Source organism: Oryza sativa, chromosome 4, assembly GCF_034140825.1.
Source record: "Oryza sativa Japonica Group chromosome 4, ASM3414082v1".
Taxonomy (NCBI): Eukaryota; Viridiplantae; Streptophyta; class Magnoliopsida; order Poales; family Poaceae; genus Oryza; species Oryza sativa.
The window spans coordinates 18,838,683-18,857,742 of record NC_089038.1 but is presented as its reverse complement, the minus strand read 5'-3'; the positions used below and the strand labels follow the sequence as shown (position 1 = coordinate 18,857,742).

General features: G+C 42.3%; 1 protein-coding gene, 2 long non-coding RNA genes and 1 other non-coding gene across 5 annotated transcripts; 1 reads left to right on the top strand and 3 right to left on the bottom strand.

The window, feature by feature from the left end:
- Positions 1–1,183: 1,183 nt before the first annotated feature.
- LOC107277869 (uncharacterized) lies at positions 1,184–4,469 on the top strand. Its single transcript, XR_001545285.3, has 2 exons — positions 1,184–1,584; positions 4,138–4,469. It is a non-coding gene; the product is annotated as an uncharacterized lncRNA (long non-coding RNA).
- A 585-nt stretch (positions 4,470–5,054) lies between these two features.
- Positions 5,055–5,127, bottom strand: TRNAA-AGC (transfer RNA alanine (anticodon AGC)). Its single transcript has one exon. It is a non-coding gene; the product is annotated as a tRNA-Ala (tRNA).
- A 2,695-nt stretch (positions 5,128–7,822) lies between these two features.
- Positions 7,823–14,366, bottom strand: LOC136356385 (uncharacterized). The gene is made up of 2 exons (XR_010741140.1): positions 14,103–14,366; positions 7,823–8,613 (listed from the first exon to the last, which is right to left on the bottom strand). It is a non-coding gene; the product is annotated as an uncharacterized lncRNA (long non-coding RNA).
- LOC107276806 (putative disease resistance protein RGA4) lies at positions 9,541–14,366 on the bottom strand. Of its 2 annotated transcripts, XM_066310169.1 has the most exons (2): positions 13,232–13,350; positions 9,541–13,133 (listed from the first exon to the last, which is right to left on the bottom strand). In XM_066310169.1, exon 2 carries the CDS (start codon positions 12,875–12,877, stop codon positions 9,737–9,739), a length of 3,141 nt encoding a protein of 1,046 aa, XP_066166266.1. In that variant the 5' UTR covers positions 12,878–13,133; positions 13,232–13,350; the 3' UTR covers positions 9,541–9,736. The 2 variants fall into 2 exon arrangements, with proteins under 2 accessions (XP_066166266.1, XP_015633643.1); XM_015778157.3 differs by having other exon boundaries at positions 9,541–14,366.
- Positions 14,367–19,060: the final 4,694 nt, after the last annotated feature.

The window sequence follows — 19,060 nt, the reverse complement described above, 5'->3', positions numbered from 1 at the left end:
AGTCCCCAAAAGCGGCAATGCCAGCTAAAGACCACAGATGGCCCTCTAAGTGGATGGACTCCAGAACCACTAAGACCGAGGAGAGCGCATAGTCGAAAACCCTAGAGTTTTATTCCTTCCACAGCTACCAAGAGACCAGGAACACCAGGGAGTCGAAGCCAGCTCGGAGATGCTCAGGTAAGCAGGCCCTGGAGGAAGACCACCAGTCCTGGAACCAGCTGCCACGGGGGGAGAGAGGGCAGCCCAGCCAGGAGGCGACAGCACATGGAGCCAGACCTGCCGAGCAAACACACATTCGAGGAGGATGTGGTTCGCCATCTCAAAATCCTGAGCGCAAAAAGGGCAGGCTGAGTGACTATCGATGCCACGCTTCTGGAGGAGATCAGCCATCTCGCAGCGCTGCTGGAATGCAAACCAAAGGAAGAACCTGCATTTAGCAGGACCTTTTGCGTGCCAGAGAAGATCACCACAGGCAAAGGAATGCTGGCCATGGAAGAAAGCCTGGTATGCCGAACGCGCTGAGTAGCGCTGGTCAGACATCCAACGCCAAACGAGACGATCCTCGACACCTGGCGAGAGCTGTACATGAAGCACCGCATCCCAAATAAGGAGAAACTAGGAGATGACCGGGACAGTGAGGGCACCACAGATGTCAGAGACCCAGGAGTTGTTCGTCAGACCAGAAGCAACTGTGCGCGAACCTCGGAGATGCTGGGAAACAACGAAGAGGAGATCTGGAGCCAAGGACGCCACCGAGCAGCTGTCGATCCATTGGTCAGACCAGAAGAGCATAGACTCACCATTTTCCCGCACGAAGAAAGTGGATGCCGCGAACATGTCAGAGACGGTCTGCTCGACTTGAGCTTCAGGCCATCCCAGTAGGGGTGCCCTGAGCGCTGAAGCCAGAGCCAGCGAACACGCAGGACCAATCCTGCCAACCCGCCCAACCGTTAGGGGACTCTATCGTATAATTTTTTTATATAAAAAAAAGTCTAATCGTCCGGTTTAAACGTAGATTAGATCACGGAACCACCAAAACAGAAGTCCTTTTTTTCCCCCTTTTGCTAGGAATAACAGAAAGCCCTTTAGTTTAGCCGCCAAACGTGCCCCATCTAGGCATTGCATGACTTCGTGCACGTGATCGAATATATATAGACGAAATCACGAATATATACTTTTGCTCTTTCCACAACCAAAACAAGAGAGAGAGATAAACCCTAGATCGATCGATCGAGCTTGCATTATTAATTGCCGACGACGATCGATCGACGGCGAGCGATGGGGAAGGGGGATAGCCCGAGCAACGAGCTGCTGTGCTTCCTGTGCGCGGCGGCCGGGGTGGTGGCCGGCGTGTCGGCGTACCGGCGGAATCGGCGGCGGAGGGAGGAGGAGGAGCGGCGGCGGGTGGAGGCGGCCGTGGAGGAGATGGAGGGGTGGGAGTTCGAGGCCATGCGCGCCAACTACCTCGCCCTCATGGACGACGCCCTCGCCGCGCTCTCCGCCGCCGCCGCCGGAGCTGAACCGACGGCCAAAACCTAGCTAGCTGCATGCACTGTCGATCGCCATGGATCTCGATCTAGGGAGGTAGGTCGTTGTATACATAATTAATTTCACTCTGATTACCTTTTTTAGAAAAAAATTGTTTACGATCGATATGGGTACGGTCTCTAATTTTGTATACTTCCTCTGTCTCATAATATAAGAGATTTTTTTATGGATGTGACACATCCTAATACGATGAATCTAGACATGATGTATCGCATTCACCCAAAATCTCTTATATTATGGGACAGATGGAGTAATTGATTATTGTTTTTCTAATTAATTGGGTGTTGAACATGATTACCTACATGAATGAAACTATCTTATATTGGAAAAGAAATTCTAGCGATATTATTTTCGTATATAAGCTCTTAATGGTTTTTGCATATTAGTAAGCTAGGTTCGGAACTTGTAGAATTTATGAAGTAATGCGTGCATTGAATAATCTAGAACCACATATATTTATCAACATAGGGGTATATGCTAGTCACATGACTGGTTATACTACTCGTATTCGAATGATCCACTATGCATAATCAATCAAAAAGCCTATATAGACCGTATCTAGAAATACTTTTTCAAATGGTCAATTAAGCATGGCTCCATGTAGTATATATAAAGTGAGGCATCATGAAAACATATGCAGTCGTCCTTAGAGCAAGGTCAATGATATAGTCAATAACTAGCTCTAAAATTTATCCATATCATTAAGAGCTAACTTAGAGTCAATTCATACAAAATGCTAGCTATAAGCTGACTGCAATATAAGACATTGAGACATTTAATATTTGCATGAGCATGGCAACTATGAGATTAATTCTGCCACTCCTCTTTTGGCCATTCCACCATTTTGGTGCAGCAGCACTCGGTCATTGTGCAAAAAGGACATTGATCTACTGATAACATTCGACATAGGTTCTATTGGCAATATATATCTTATAATATGAAACGGAGGAAGTAACATTTAACAAAAAGGACTACTAAAATGAGATTAAACTTCTTGATCTTCACTGACTAGCTGCATACCATGTTGATCACCATCTAGAACATTAGCATCCACCTAAAATATAGTCATGGATAAATATATCATGATGCTCAAACAAAATAATAAAAAGGAAACGATGAAATCATAGATGATGGAAATAAACTCCAGCATGGCTTGTGATCACGGAGAAGCAAACCAAGCTGGCAGTGGGAATCAAGGACCACCATACGGATATAGCGCTTCCGACAACGTAGGAATATCTGGAGGACTAGATGAGCTCGCGATGATACAAGGAGGCGGCGCAAACCTCTCTTCGTCCGGTGAGATATGGCTTTTGGTGGTGGGGAACTAGGTTTGCGGCGGGAATTGGGGAGGGGGCAATTTTAGGGGTGGCGGAACCTTTCGCGCACATTGGGAGGAAAAAGGAAGCGCGCAAAGAAGGGATGGCGCAAGGGCGGAAGAGAAACCGTCGCAGTCGCCGGTGGGGAAATCGGCAGCAAGTGACTCGCTCGATGAAAGTCTATGTAAGGGGATCGAAGAACGGGAGATCGCAGATCACATGGGATTGATTTGTGTGGATCTCACAAACCGTGTCTTTTACAACCTAGGCTATGGGCGGTAGTGCATCAAAAATTGTGTTAACGCCGGTAGTGCATCAAAATTTGTGTTAACGCCCGGCGAAGAATTAGTCGTCCGCTTTCTTCTCTCCCTCCACATAGGAATAAGATGACAGTAATTTTTGGAGCTGATGAGTTAGCCTTATTATATCTGCTCTTAGGGCAACCTAATATATGTTACCTAACTAGGCAATACTACTCCGTCCCAAAAAGAATCCAATCATAGCAATGAATATGGACACGCATGTGTCCAGGTTCGTTGCTAGGATTGGGTTTTTTTTTTTTTTTGGGACGGAGGGGGTAAGTAGCAGGGCTAAGGTAGTAGGTTTTTGTAATGTGGGTCCCATTATAATTTTTTTTACCTTTTTAGGTCACATCAGATGTTTGACTGGATGTTGGAAGGGGTTTTTGGATACGAATGAAAAAACTAATTTTATAACTCGCCTGTAAACCGCGAGACGAATCTTTTGAGCCTAATTAAGCCGTCATTAGCACATGTGGTTACTGTAGCACTTATGGCTAATCATGGACTAATTAGGCTCAAAAGATTCGTCTCACGATTTCCATGTAAACTGTGCAATTAATTTTTTTATCTATATTTAATGCTCCATGCATGTGTCCAAAGATTCGATGTGATGTTTTCGGTGGAAAAATTTTGGGAACTAAACCTGGCCTTAGTTGTTTTTTTATCCAACTCAGCATAAAGTACAAGCAAATCCTAATATTGAAGAGAGAAGACAAAAGAGAGAGAGAGAGAGAGATTTTAATTTTTTTTATTCCTAGGTCATAAACTTACTACCTACTTCCACAATATTGATTACTAGGTCCTAGAAATACTTTAATGTCTATTACTTGTTTTTTCATTGCATTGTGGATGTTTTTATGGACCATGCAGTACGAGGGGGCGGTTTTTTTTCATAATGAAATAAACTCTAATTTTATTTTTATGTGCCAAAACACACTAACCTATCTAGTTACTCTCCCATGTGACAGGCATGCGTGGAGAAATATCGGTGCACAGCTGCATGCTACTCTATCAACATTACATATCAGGAGAATTTGATGTTCTTTTATGAGTTGCTGCTAGACAAATTTAGAAATATGTAGTGCTACAGCTTAATCATATACTAGCTGATGAATTGAATTACTTGGTGATTATTAATCAGTGTCTATTGGACATCCCTTAAATATTTATTCGCTTCCTTAATTTATGTGTTTCTTTTGAGGCTGTGAGCCTGTGAGTGGAAAAAAAGCTTATAATTATTGTACGGGCACAACAATTAATCTGAACATGGATATATATATTCATTGACAAGGGTTCCTTATTTTTAGTCTTACGCATGCGTCTAGTATTCAACATCATATCATTATAATACACACAACATATATGTGAATATCAATATGTATAATTTTTTTTATAGGCGGAGTTATGACAATACTACCGCGATAATGATGCCTGATACATGTCACTACCGCAATAGATTTTTTTTTTTTACATACGGCTTTGTCTTCACCTATGGAAATAACTATTTGCACAATCGTTTTCATAGAGGACCTATCTGCCTCTAAAAATGTATTTCACCTGTCTGGAAAAATACTTGTGTTAATTGTGATGCGTAGTGTGTTAATTGTGATGCTTTTCATTCTTCATTCCGGGTGAATCAAAAGTTTAAAGATTGAGGGCTGCATGCGCATGCCTAAAGCTTTTCATCCTCAAATGTCAATTTTCCAACCACTTATAAGAAAAAAAAAAGACAAAAGAAAATGCAGAATGCATAACTTACATTATATAAGAAAAAATGTAAAGGAAAAATAAAATGCAGAATGCATATACATTATAAAAGAAATATAAATACAAAATTAAAGGGTCAATTTTAGAAAAAGTAGAATTCTAAAAAAAAATAAAAAAATGGAGATGCGGGGTATCGATCCCCGTACCTCTCGCATGCTAAGCGAGCGCTCTACCATCTGAGCTACATCCCCACGTCACAGTTAGAGTAGAAATCAAATTATTTATAACCTAATTGTAGCTACTTAATTTCTCTTCACAGTTGCTTAGCTTCGAGTTCTTCGTATACTATTTGAGCTTTCTTCAATAATTATATCGGAAGAATCTCACCTGACAAGTATAACCACAATGTGTCTGTCCATGTATATATTTTTTTTTCATCGACGGATTAACTAACTTGATTGTAGTAAATACTCCAACTGTAAATACACTTCTGCTAACTTTGCACTCACATTTTTCCCCCCGCCATGGACTTTGATATACTCCTATATCACATTTATCGTGCCCTTCTCAACCATAATCCATAATATTAAGGCTGTAATTTCATCTTTTTAATGAAATTCTTCTCATTATATATATAAAAGAACTACTTTCACCGTTTTATATTATAAGACTTTTTAGAATTATCCACATTCATATAGATGTTAACGAATCTGGACATATATGTGTATAGATTCATTAACATCTACTTCCTCCGTTTCACAATGTAAGTCATTCTAGCATTTCCCATATTCATATTGATGTTAATGAATCTAGATATATACATCAATATGAATGTGGGAAATGCTAGAATGACTTACATTGTGAAACGGAGGGAGTATATATGAATGTGGACAATGTTAGAAAATCTTAAAATATGAAGCGGAGGGAGTATACACGATTTACTAAAGGTACATGTAACAGGAACATCAGCTTTGATGATTTGGTAAATAAACATGATCTGTGGTCTTGGGCTCTTGGTACAGGGAGATCCACATTTGACAGTGATCATGCAGGTTGCGCCCACTCGGTACAATAAAACTAAGCATGAGCTGAAGGAGAGTAAAGAAGTAGAGTATACATACAAAATGCTTATCCAGTGTCAATTTCTGAAAATAAAAATATAACTGCATCTGATCAGGACTCCGAGAGTCTGAGCCTTGTGACCACTGATCAGACATGAAGTGGTAGTAGTATGACATATCGGCTTGTGAACGACAGAAGCGTGAAATAGCTACTTCATCCGTCCTAAAATATAGCTACCTATTATTATGCCGCTATATTTTAAAACGGAGAGAGTAGAAATATCATCTGGTGATGCGCCACGGATAAGACGATCAATTCACTATAAATACAGGCATCTCATCTGCTGCTGACTTGTTGAGAGAGCGCTTCCCCAACTTGTGTCTTTGCAGGGATATAGGATTTGATGTTGTGGAATAAAACTGCAATCCTCACTGAATAAATCCATAACCCATCCTCAAGAGTTGGGCCCTGAAGTACCAGCATTAAAAGGCTCTAGCAACCAGAAATAGATCCTCTAACTTACTGCTCTCTAACTTTAAGTGGCTGACATATGTGCTCATGACTAGCGTGCCGCATATCAGAGGACAGTGCGTTAGAGGAGTCTCTTCGCTAGAAACCATGGACTTCCCTGAATAATGCCCTTACACCCCCGAGAAGCATCCATCCAAGTTCCTCTTGGTGGTGATGAATTGATGATGAGTTGAAGCAGCAGCAACTTCACTTGCATGACCTACAGCGGTCAGAAGTCATCTCGATGGGTTTTTATCTGGTTATGGGAGGGGAAAAAAATTTATGAGAGCAGTTCAGGAATGATAAGGTCAGCAGCGGCGACGGCGGTCGGCTTGCGGCGGCCGTGAATGTGGAGGCATGGTGGCGACCGTGGCTGTGGTGGGAGGAGGCACGGTGGTGACCACCGTGGTTAAGGTGGGAAGATGCATGGCGGCCTCGGACGGCTAGCCGAGGGCGTAGGAGACGGCTGCATCTGGCCGGCGCGGCAGCGTTTGGAGGATGGGTCGGAGACCGGCTTGGCGTAGAGAGGCGTAGCCGATGGCAGCGGAGGCCGGCTCGGCGCGAGAGGCGCGGACAGCGGAGATGGAGGCCGGCTTGGCGCGAGAGGCGTGGCCGATGGAGGGAGGCCGGATTGGTACGAGAGGCGCATCCGGTGGAGGAGGCCGGCTTGGCGCGAGAGGCGCTGCCGGCGGTGGAGGAGGCGACCTCGGTACGAGGAGGAGCTGTTGGTGGATGTGGTGCGGTCTTCGGCGCTCGAAGGCTGGCCGGCGGGGGGCGCCGGTGCAGGGGTCCCACATGTCGGCAGAGGTTGAGGGGTGGTGGGAGCATTGGTGCATCAGCCGTGGATTCGCAGGTGGTGAGCAGCGGGTGAAAACTCAGCCCGGCCATGGCCGGGCCGACAACGATGGTTAATTCTCCCTCTTGAGGGCGTTGTCGTGCTGTCTCATCCCTCAAGGGTGGTTGTCGGGCGAAAGCCCAATCCTGGCTCCTGTGAGCCCCGACGGACGGCGGCGGCGGTTTACCGTCGCTTCTCTTCTTGAAGACATCGTTTTGGCATCCCCTAGCCGAAGCCTCTCGATGGATTGGTGCAAGCACGCTCTAAGAGTTGGCTTTGTGTTGGTTGTGAGAGTGATTTTTTTGGGCGATCTCGTCTGTGTTCCTTTGTTGGTCTAGCAGCAGTCGGTCACGCTTAGCAGCGGCCAGTCTGGTGTTAGCCTTCTCCCGGTCTTGTGTGTTGGCGCTGTCGGTGCGTGGGTGGTGGTATATTTTTTCCTTTTTCCTGGTTACGACCCTCCAGGGTTGTAATCTTGTATTTTTTTCTTGCTCTATCAATAGAACTTCGCACCGTCTCGTGCGAGTCGTTCAAAAAAAAACTAAGTGAATAACCAGAATGCTTGATCTGTTCAATAATGTTTTGTGCTAAATAGCTGTGTACAGTAATGAACTAAATAAAAAGAAGGGAGGACTTACATTCAGGACAGGGTTTTACAGCATCATGATCGAAGGGGAAAAAAAATAGAACTATTAGGGCCCTTTGAATCGTAGGAATGGAAAAACGAAAGAATAGGAAAAACATAGGATTCTTACAGGAATGCAGTGCAAAAACAGAGGATTGGAAAATACAGGAAAAACACAGGATTGACCGTTTGATTGGACCACAGGAAAAAACGCAGGAATCGGATGAGAGAGATAGACTCAAAGGAATTTTTCCAAGAGGTTGGAACTCTTGCTAACTTTTCTCCAAAATCTCTATAGGATTAGTCATTCCATAGGAATTTTAAAGGATAGTATAGGATTCAATCCTTTGTTTCAAAGGTTATCATAGGAATTTTTTCCATAGGATTAAAATCCTTCAAATTTCCAACACTTTTCCTACAAATCAAAGGGGCCCTTAACCCATGTATATGAACACTGTGATGCAGAATCTTGCTCAATCCGCAGATCTGGGAAATGTGCAATCTTGTGCCAGTCATGGCCTTTGCTCTCCTGACAACCAAAGATCTGTAGAGCCCGTAAGGAAGATGGCAATTCTGGAAGTGACTGAATTAACATGGCTTCTGCAAATTGTAAGGATTCTAGGGAGGTGAAGCTTGCCATGATTGAGGGTAGAAACACCAGATGAGAAGCATTGAACACTCCAAACCTCGTAAGCTGTGTTCGTCGTCCTATTGTATCCTCATATATTAGGAAAAAGAAAAACTGATAATCTATCAACCATTCATACATTTAATAAAGACAAAAAGAACTGGGTCAAATGGTAGGTTGTGCACAGGCTTAAATTTATTAATTCATCAAATGCTACAAAAATATTGCTTTACATTTCTTTTATTATTCTGCTCAGCATGAAAGCCTTGTAAAACTTAAGTATTGATTTCCATGTGTATCTCCAGGTGTAGAGGCTGGGATATTATTCTAGTCTCAAAAGAAACACATTTTCTAGTTTGTACCATGTAAATTCATCTAAATAAACCGAAATGTCAACAACACCCCCACTTTGACTCTCACCTTGTACTTTGATGACGGCACTCATGATTTATCAACGAAAAACCACGAGTACATATTTAGTTTCCGGTTCTTGAACCCCTAGCAGATTAATTAGCAAGAACCTCTGATGCTCTGGGGCTTTGTTTTGTCACAGGAAGTTTAATTAAGGATTGATCGATACCGGTCATGCAAGTTGCATTTAGACAATCGAATACAGTGATCTAAGCATAAGCAACAGTAGAGCATGGAAGTAGAATTCAAAGCACTCCCAATGCCAAAAACCTATGTATACAAGAAGTGAACTTGATCGATCAGGTGACTGGCCTCTGATTGGAATTCAGACATGATTCCTTTGATCCCCAGAAAAGCAGATCCGAAGTTCCTGGTGACAGCTTTAAGGAATCTAATTATTTAAAGACCTAACTATAAGTGGTGGCTATCAATCATTAGCTTTGATCACAGAAAACCATCAGGTAGTCATCAACATCATACTTTCTGTGAGTTGTTCAGGCAATCAGGACTGTAAGAACGAAGAATTAACCGATACCCAAGAAAACTTCAGCAAAAACACAAAAGGAAAATGGTAGGATAGTCGAAACCCACGGAAATAATCAGAACACTCTGTTCCATATTGCTAGATGCAAATCAAATAGGAGGCGTCAGTGAAAATGCCTTAAATGTTACAAATGTGTCAAAATACACCAAGGGGCAAATAAGTTAGGGTTAAACTTTAAAGACATCAGCTTAGCCTACAAAACAGGAACCAGCTCAGGAAAAAGAAGGGACGACTTGCATATAGAAAAATTACAAGTATGAATTCCATGAATATGACGATGGTATATCTTCTACAATCCGCAGATCTGGGATATGCGCAATCTTGTGCCAATCACGACCTCTACTCTTTCGACATCGCCGCATTAATACCGGGTTACAACCAAGGATTTGAAGCCTCCGCAAGGAGGAAGGAAGTTCTGGAAGTGACTGGATTAACATAACTCTTGTAAACTCTAAGGATTCAAGGGAGGTGAGGCTTGCCATGATTGAGGGCAGAAATTCCAGATGGGAAGCATCCCTCACTCCAATGCGTTGAAGATTATTGCAGTTTTGCATCAACCACTCCTCAGGTAAGCATCTACAGCTGTTGATGGTCATATTTGTAACTGAGGTGACGCTTCTCAGTGGGGCCCATTGCAAGACAAATGGATCGCTAATTTGCAGTCTCTTAAGTTTCCTAAGGTATGAAGTACAGGCAGTGACAACTTGGTTGTGTTCAGAGGCTTGAAACCGCTGAGATGAAACGACAGGAAGCTCTTCAAGCTTGTTGCACCCAATCACCTTCAACTCTGTGAGGGATGTTAGCTCTTCCATGCCATTTAAATCCGCAAGTTCGTGGCAGCTTACGATTTCCAAACAACTTAGCGCTATCAAACTCTTGCACACTTCAACAGGTGGAAGTGCTGCTATATCACAACCATATAGCATCAAAGTAGTAAGAGAAGTAAGACCACACAATGAGTTAACCAGACAAGTCTCATAAGTACCACATGACCCAACATGAAGTTTTTTCGTTGGCAACGGCAACCTGATGGTTGCCGGAGGGACCATTAACTTTGGGCATCCCAACACTGTCATGTGTTTTAGAAAGGAGAGCATCTGTAAGTGATCCATCGGCAATTGAACAAGATTTTCACAATGTTCAATATGTAGTTCCTCCAGAGAAAGAAACTGGTTAAGTTGCTCAAGTGTTTCCAGGTATGGGCAGTGACAGATCTTCAGCCTGGAGAGTGATGGCTTTTGGGGTTCTGCATTTTCATTAGGCACATAGGGTTCATGAAGAGTAGTCAAACCAACACTATCCATTTCAAGATAATTAACAGTGGATGGTAGTGTTGGTACATTTCTCAATTCTTTGCAGTGTCTGACGACTAGTGCCTTAAGCCGGGGAAACAGATGCTCGCCTTCCATTTCAACCCACTCTTCTAGTGCTGGAAGATGTTCAATAAATAGATACTCAAGAGATGGGAAGCCAAAAGGTCGCTCACACCCGTAGAAGGAACTATCTATTCTTTTCACTGAGTTCAAGCAGATTAAGTACAGATATTTCAGGGAAGGAAGTTCGCCTAGAGGTGGAAGATGCTGCCAGTAACTGCAATTAGAGATATAGAGATATGTCAAATTGATGATAGTGGTGTTTCCCAACCAACATGGAGATCTGGAACCGTTATATCCTTTGATCTTTAACTTGGTGAGGTTCATGTGAGGTTGAAGGTTATTCAGTACTCGTTCCTCTGTGTCTGATTCCTGTTGGCTGTTTTTCCAAGTGAGTGACAACATAATGAGATTTTCCTTTTCACCCAGCTTAGCCAAAGTAGCTTCGTCTGCATTGACATTCTCAAGACAACGGATACACAAATAGCGGAGATCTTTCAGATCCATGAGCTCGCTTGCTATGAAACCACACTTAGGTGGGACATTAACTTCATGTAGGTCTTGAAGGGAAGTCAAATGCCCAATGTAAGGGGAGAATCCATATATAGTACCAGAAAAGTATATATGTCTCAGACTAATTAGATTTCCCAATCGCCAGGATACCAACAGACATCTATTCAACTGTATCATTTGAAGATGATATAATTTGTATATAGAACATGGACACCAAAAGGAATATTTCCCCACTTTCTTCTGCGATTCCGAGTGATACAGATAGCGAAGGTGCATTAAATTACCAAATTTGTCAGGCAGCTTGAAAAGCGACGAATTCTGTATGTGCACAACACGCAGTTTTGTTGCTGACTTCAGCATTTTTTTCAGTACAATCCATTGATCCCTTTCATGTATTGTTTTGTCAAATGATATGAGGAGGGTCCGCAAGTTCTTAAGCGAAGAGAAATCTGTGATCACTACATGATTTACTATGCTAATTGCTGCATGCCGAACTGTTCTCGGAATACTGCCATATTCATCACTAGAAATCCTCATGCACTCCTTTCTGGAAACCGTACGTGCAAGTTCATGCAATAAATCATGCATAACATAGTGTTCATTAGTACACTCACCATAGCCTTCATACAAATTAGTGGATTTGTTTAACTGCAGTTCAAAGAAAGACTTCTTTGTTAGTATACCCAAATAAAACTCTCCTATATCCTCTGGCCTCTGGTTTTCATTTGCAGATAGCTGAATTAGTCCTGAACCCATCCAAAAGTTAATCAGCTCATCCTTTCGAAACCAGTAATCTTCTCGGAACATGCCACAATATCTGAAGCAAGCCTGTAGATGTGGGGCCAGATGATGATAACTTAATCTTAAAATTTTCATAATGCCTTCACTATTATGCTCAATATTAGAGATATTTTCTCTAAGCATTCTGTTCCAGTATATGCTATCCAGAGAGTTGTTCAACAGCCCACCCATGATCTTTGCTGCTAATGGGCATCCACTCAATTTCCTAGTAATTTTCTTGCCTATCTCCTGTAGGTTGAAATAATCATCAGGATTTACTTCGAAAAAAGCATGCCTGTTAAAAATTGCTAAAAGATCTTTGTCATGCAGTCCCTCCAATCGTAGAGACTTGGTTCTTCCTCCTAGTACCCTTTCAACAATATCTACCACTGATTCCATCCGGGTTGTCAATAAGATTTTGCTTCCCTTTTGACCAAATTTCAGAGGAGCTACTAGTTTCTCCCAGTCAGGCCTTCTCTCATCATTCCATACATCATCAAATACAAGAAGGAACTTCTTGGATTTCAGATTCTCTCTGACGATTTCTTGAAGTGTATTGAAATTAGTAACATTAGTACCTTCTCTAGTGATTTCTTGTATAATCTTTTTCATCAGAGCAGGGACATCAAAGTCATTGGACACACAAATCCACATAGCCTGATCAAAGCACTGCTTCACTCTTTGATCATTGTAGATTGCCTGTGCTAGCGTGGTCTTGCCCATGCCACCTATGCCAACTATAGAAAAAGCATTTACAGCACAAACATCATGGTCATGAACGTTGTCTTGTTCAATCAGCCATTCAACAATCTTAACCCTCTCAGTATCACGGCCAATTACAATTTCATCAACACTGAAGGAGCTAGTCTCACGAGGATTACTAACCTCCTGATGACATACGTGCCTTGAAGTACAAGAATCCAGCCGGTCCACGAGTAGAACAAAACGCTCCACACCAACAACAATTTCATCAAGTTTTCTGATGGCATCCAACAATCTCTTAAAAGTTCCAGCCTTAAAAGTACTATTGAATTGCTGAACAACCACCCTCTTGCACTTGTACAGAGAGCTGCTCACCTTGTTACCTCTAGTTTTCACCTTTTTCTCAAGCTTGTAGTACTCCACCTCATCGAGCACATCCTCTGCCTCCTCGACGGCATCCCTGAGCTGCCAAAGCCAGGCATCAAGCGCCTCGCTCTGATCCCTTATCCTCTCCATATCAATTGCATCAAAGACAACTTGGACTTGTGGGAGAGTCCTCTCAAGCCGCTCCTGCACCGACTTCATCCCCTCCGCCTTCGCATACTTCTCAAGGTAATCGAAAGACTTGCGGACAATCATGGAGATGGCCGACACAGCCACCGATTTGCCGGCGAAAGCCAAGGCCATGGTAGGAGAGACGGTGAGAATTGAGAACGGGGGTTAGCAAAAGTATTGAAGTAGCTGCTAGGAAATCTTGTAGCTGGCAATTCAGCAATAAAACGAAAGATAAGGAGCTGGACTGGAATTGGAGTAGTAATCTGGGCATGAATTGTATTTTTTCTCTGGAGTCAACACTAGCCCAACCGACGAAAGCGACTCCAGGATGAAATTTCTTCTGTTTTGCCGATCATTGACCAAGAACTGAGTGGTGTGATGTGTCGTGAGGTCGTGACAAGCCCCACTTAGTGGGCTTATAGTGATGGAATAGACTACCTAATTAAACGGGTAGATCCAAGCGAATACTGCATTCTTTACCGATCCGGCTCCCTTCTTTCTTGGGAGCTTCCTAGCAAATCTATGGACTAGACTGACTAGTAAGCATCAGTGAGCAAGAGGAACTCTCTCCAAAGGTTTATTAGAACCAGTACACTAGTACAGTATAATTATAGCACTACTAAATTCAAGCAGACATAAGCACGAACAGGAAGAGGGCATGGGCAGAAAGGGAGCGGAGAGCAGAGCTTACCGAAAATTTCCGGGCAACTTCCTCTTGCCTGCTGGCTCTCTCTCTCTCTCTCTCTCTCCTTCCAACCTGGGTTCCGGTTTTCAATGGAGGAGACGGACGGGGGACTGGCCTGCCGGCGGCCGGGCGGTGGACGCCGGCGCGGAGGAGGAGGACCGCCGCCCGCCGCAGAGGCAGCGGAGTGGGGAGCAGGCAGCAGCAGCAGCAGGCCCATCTAGGCCCGTATCGGTCATCCTGACCAAGCCCGGCCCAACTTACACGTAATGCAAATGCGAATCCCGTTCCGGATCAATTAATATTGGGCTGCGCGGACGTTAACCATGTTTACGGACCTCCTTTTGGAACCTGTTTACAGGTTCTGCTATTTCAGATGCACATTGATTTAGAGGTCTGGCAGTGGTTAACCTTCAACTCCACCTCTTCTAGAGTTGGAGTTCAGCCAAATAATTTAACCTCCACCTAAAATAAGATTGAAAATAGGTGGAACGTTCTTACAAAACAAACTATAGAGTTTGAGCTAGATTTAAGTTGTTTCACAACTTCACTCTTGACTCAACTTCTATAATAAATTTAGGAGTTGAAGCTCTACCAAACAGGTCTTTAAACCTAATAAGTTAAATTAGAGTCATTTAAAATTTTATATTTCTTTTAAAAGTAGTAAAGAGCAAAATGATTCATTCAAATATTATCAATATAATTATATATCCATATACGTAGATTTGTGAAGCTACCACATATCTGTTGAAAATATAAATAAGGTTACGAAGGTCTGTCGTCATATCATTTCCTTCAAGAGAAGACGTTAAAAAATTTGGGAAGAATATTCCAAAATTCAATAATTACCAAAAAGCATCGAATATGGTAAATATTGTCTCAAATAGTCCAAACCAGCATGAATGCAGAAGGCAACAAGTCACAATATGCTCAAGGTAAAATCCAAGTTATCGGGAAGAAACAGAGCGCCCCGTGATCAAAAGAAGACATATAACTATAGAGTGAAGATTGAGCGCGCGCGCGCTCTCTCTCTCTCTCTGGCATCTATAAAAGGAGAAGCTGGCGAAGCCAGAAGGACACGAAGTGGAGCAGCCCTCTGATAGAGTCCCAGAAGTCACTCTCTAGCTCTAGTAGTAGTAATTTAAGAGCCCGCCTTGCTAGTATATTGGAGCTAGGATTGTAATATAATTTATGTAAGGTAAGCAAACTTTGTTTATACCATCTCTCGGGTTCTTGAAAGAGAAAACCTTATGTATGCTATTTTGTGGTAATGTAGTAGCTTAGTTCTACGGTAAGGACCCTACAGGTTATTTTTATGTAAACTCACATAAATAGAACAAGGGCTTAGCAAAGAAAACTTAATAAAACTACTACATTACCACAAAATAACATACATATGGTTTTCCCTTTCGGAAACCCCTAGGGATGATATAAACAAAGTTTGCTTACCTTACACAAATTATATTACAATCATTTCTCCAATATACTAGCAAGGTGGACTCTTAACAGATTACGAGCTAGAGAGTGGCTTCTGGGACTCTGGCTGAGGGAGTGAGGGTTGCTGCCTCTCTGTGTCATTCTGGCTTTGCCAGCTTTCCCTTTTATAGAAGCTGGAGAGGGAGCTCAATTTTCACTCTTATTTTTATCATATTGTGGCATCACGGGTTCTTCAGAGAGTTAAATGTCTTCTTTTGATCACGGACGCTCTATTTATTCCTGAGAACTTGGATTTTACCTTGAGCATATTGTGACTTGTTGCCTTCTGCATTCATGCTGGTTTGGATTATTTGAGATAATATTTACCATATTCGATGCTCTTTGGTAATTATTGAATTTTGGAATATTCTCCCCAAAATTTTCAACGTCTTCTCTTGAAGGAAATGATATGACGATAGAACTTCGTAACTTTATTTATATTTTCAACAGATATATAGAAAATGATATGACGACAGAACTTTGTAACTTTATTTATATTTTCAACAGATATATAGGTAGAGCGTTCTTACAAAGTAAACTATATAAATGTACAAGTTTAGATAGCTTCACAACTTCACTCTATATATCTAACTCCTGTAATTAAATTTAGAAGTTAAAACTCTACCAAGCGGGTCCTTACCTAATAAATTAAATTAGATTGATTTAAAATTTTATATTTCTTTAAAAGTAAAAAAACAAACTGATTCATTCGAATATTATCAACATAATCATATATCCGGATACATAGATTTGTAAAGCTAGGAATACTTAGCTCCAAGAAATCTCGAATATGAAGTTGTGCCAAATAGACTTTAATAGAACTGGTTCACGTAGGAGTACTAAACAATCTTTACTTCATACGAACCTATTGTACCTACCAGTATAGCTCAAGAACAATGACAAACAGAAACCAAAGTTGTGTGGGTACGCATAACCAAATGGAAAAAGAAGGCAAGGTTACAAACATCGGAAATTGGTGGTGGTGGTACTACACTACTACTCTCTTAACGGAAGCAAAGTCTAAAAAGAAATAGTGTTTCACCGGCACAATCTTTTTAAGCCAAAAATCTCAGGACAACATTGTAAACGTAGCTTAGGAAGCATTCTTCTTGAACATCAGTCAAAGGCCTCCAAACTATTCACTCCAATGCTGACCGGTTTGGGAACTAGCTTGCTGATATAGACTTTAAAAAAGGGATATCAGCATCTGCATTACGTTGAGCTCTATAACTCAGTAGAAATGATGTGGCCATTATGATAAATCTTCTAGTAAGCCCGAGTTCGTATATGCATGTTCCTAACTTCTCCTTCCTTATTTTTCACATACGCGCATTCTTCTTGAACGTTAAACGGTGTGTTTTTATTAAAAAAAATATAGGAAAATTGCTTTAAAAAATCGTACTAATCCATTTTAAAAGTATTTAGCTAATACTCCATCTGTTTCCGGTTATAAGATGTTTTGACTGGTCAAAATTAAAACTGCTTCAAGTTTAACTAAGTTTATAGATAACTATAGTACTTCCTCCGTTTCACAATGTAAGTAATTCTAGCATTTACCATATTCATATATGTCTATATTTATTAACATTAATATGAATATAGGAAATGTTAAAATGACTTACATGAAACGGAGGGAGTAATATTTATATTACCAAATTAGTTTTAGTAAACTAATAATTAAATAAATTTTTATAATAAATTTATCTTGGGTCAAAAACATCACTATTTTTTTTCTATAAACATGGTCAAACTTAAAGCAATTTGAAGTTAAAGTCATCTTATAATCTGAAACGAAGGGAGTACTTAATTAATAAATCGTCCGCTAATCTATTGCTCCATTTGCGAGCTGGGTATAGGTTCCCAATCCATTAGTCCAAAACAACCTAAACCTTGTATCAAGTACTTTTCGAGATAAGATACTAGATTTGGTTTTAAACCCAGCTATAAAGATAAGAGTAGGCGTGATGGTATATTCGCTAAGCTGAAGTTTGTTTTAAAAAATATCAAATACATGAGTTCTATATTTTGTTACAAGTGGACTTAGAGTTTTATTTATGGTATATGACAGTAGAGCTAGAGTCAAACCATGTAACCTATTCTACCTTTTAAATATAGAGGAGGGGCAACAACACTACGCTGTAACTATGAGGACAATGGGTATCGAGTGTAATTTGGCTTCTCCTTGAATAAAAAAAGGGAAAATATTGTTTATCTTATTTTTTTTCTTAGAAATATACCATATGAAATTTATTTTACACGAATAGACCGTCGTCAAGTGTTGGCTCAGCAAATTAGCAAACGGTATCACTAGGGAGTAGTGCGATACTGGCGTTCGTAGGGCACGAAATGGCCACGATATCGCATGGTGGAGTCGCTAAATGGACACCATATCGCCGGACCAATGCGTGAAAGTAACATAGGCATGACGAGGCGAAGCTCTCGTGCGCTAGTCTCACGAAGTGGCAAACATGGTCCGCGGTCTCACGCTTCAGTAGCGCGAAGGAGTTTGGAGCGGGAGGTGGAGAAGCAGTGGTCCCATGGTCTCGGGGATGGCAACGCAACACAGCCTCACTCCACACTGGCATGATAGGGCAGCGATTTCGCTGCGTAGACACGTGAGATCGGTGGCGGTGTCGCGCAGTGGGCCAGCGAGATGGGCGGTGGTGTCACGCTCCCCACCGTGAGACCGTCCACAAGTAGCCACGCTTCATCTAGCTCTGTACGGACACGAGAGGGTTCGGGGACACCACCGCGCGCTCTTCTTGGTAGCCGTCAGCCGATATGAGCTAGTGGAGGCAGTGCTCAGCGTATGCGACGGTGGCAGCGGGGACAATGGCCACGGCGCCGTTGTAGTCGCCACAGAGGAGGTTGTTGAGGTAGACCTTGATGCATCACTACTACAGAAAGGGTTTTCCCAGACGGCCGAAAAGAGCTTTCGCGTGCGGTTGGCTGGGCCATCTGCCCCCAGGTGTATGTGAAGATAACCATTTTCGCGAGCAAACGGACCAAACCACGCGCGAAGATATATCTTCGCAAGCGAGCCTCCTACTACGCATGCATACGAAGATCAATTTTCGCATGCGACCGCGTTAAGAGGTCCGCCTGCCATCCTCTCGGTGTCCGCCTCCTCGTCACGGAGGAAGACGAGGCACTCGAGGCAATCACGATGCGTCCACGCACGGACCTCCACGACGCTGCAGTCCATGCCGACGAGCACAAGCGCACAACGAACACCTTTGAGATGAGCCACGTCCGGTCATCGCCCATCAGCTCCAACACCATTAGAGCAAGTTCAATAGTATAGCCCACTACTAGCTCCAATTTATCTATAGCCAATCTAATAGCCAATTTATACAATAGTTGCTTACTATACTATTAATATATGGTCCCGCCTGTCATACACACATTGCGTCTTGGAGTCCGTGCTGCAGCTGGCTACAAATCTATAGCCCGTTGCTCTTCTCTCTCATCGTTTATCTCATTAAAATATG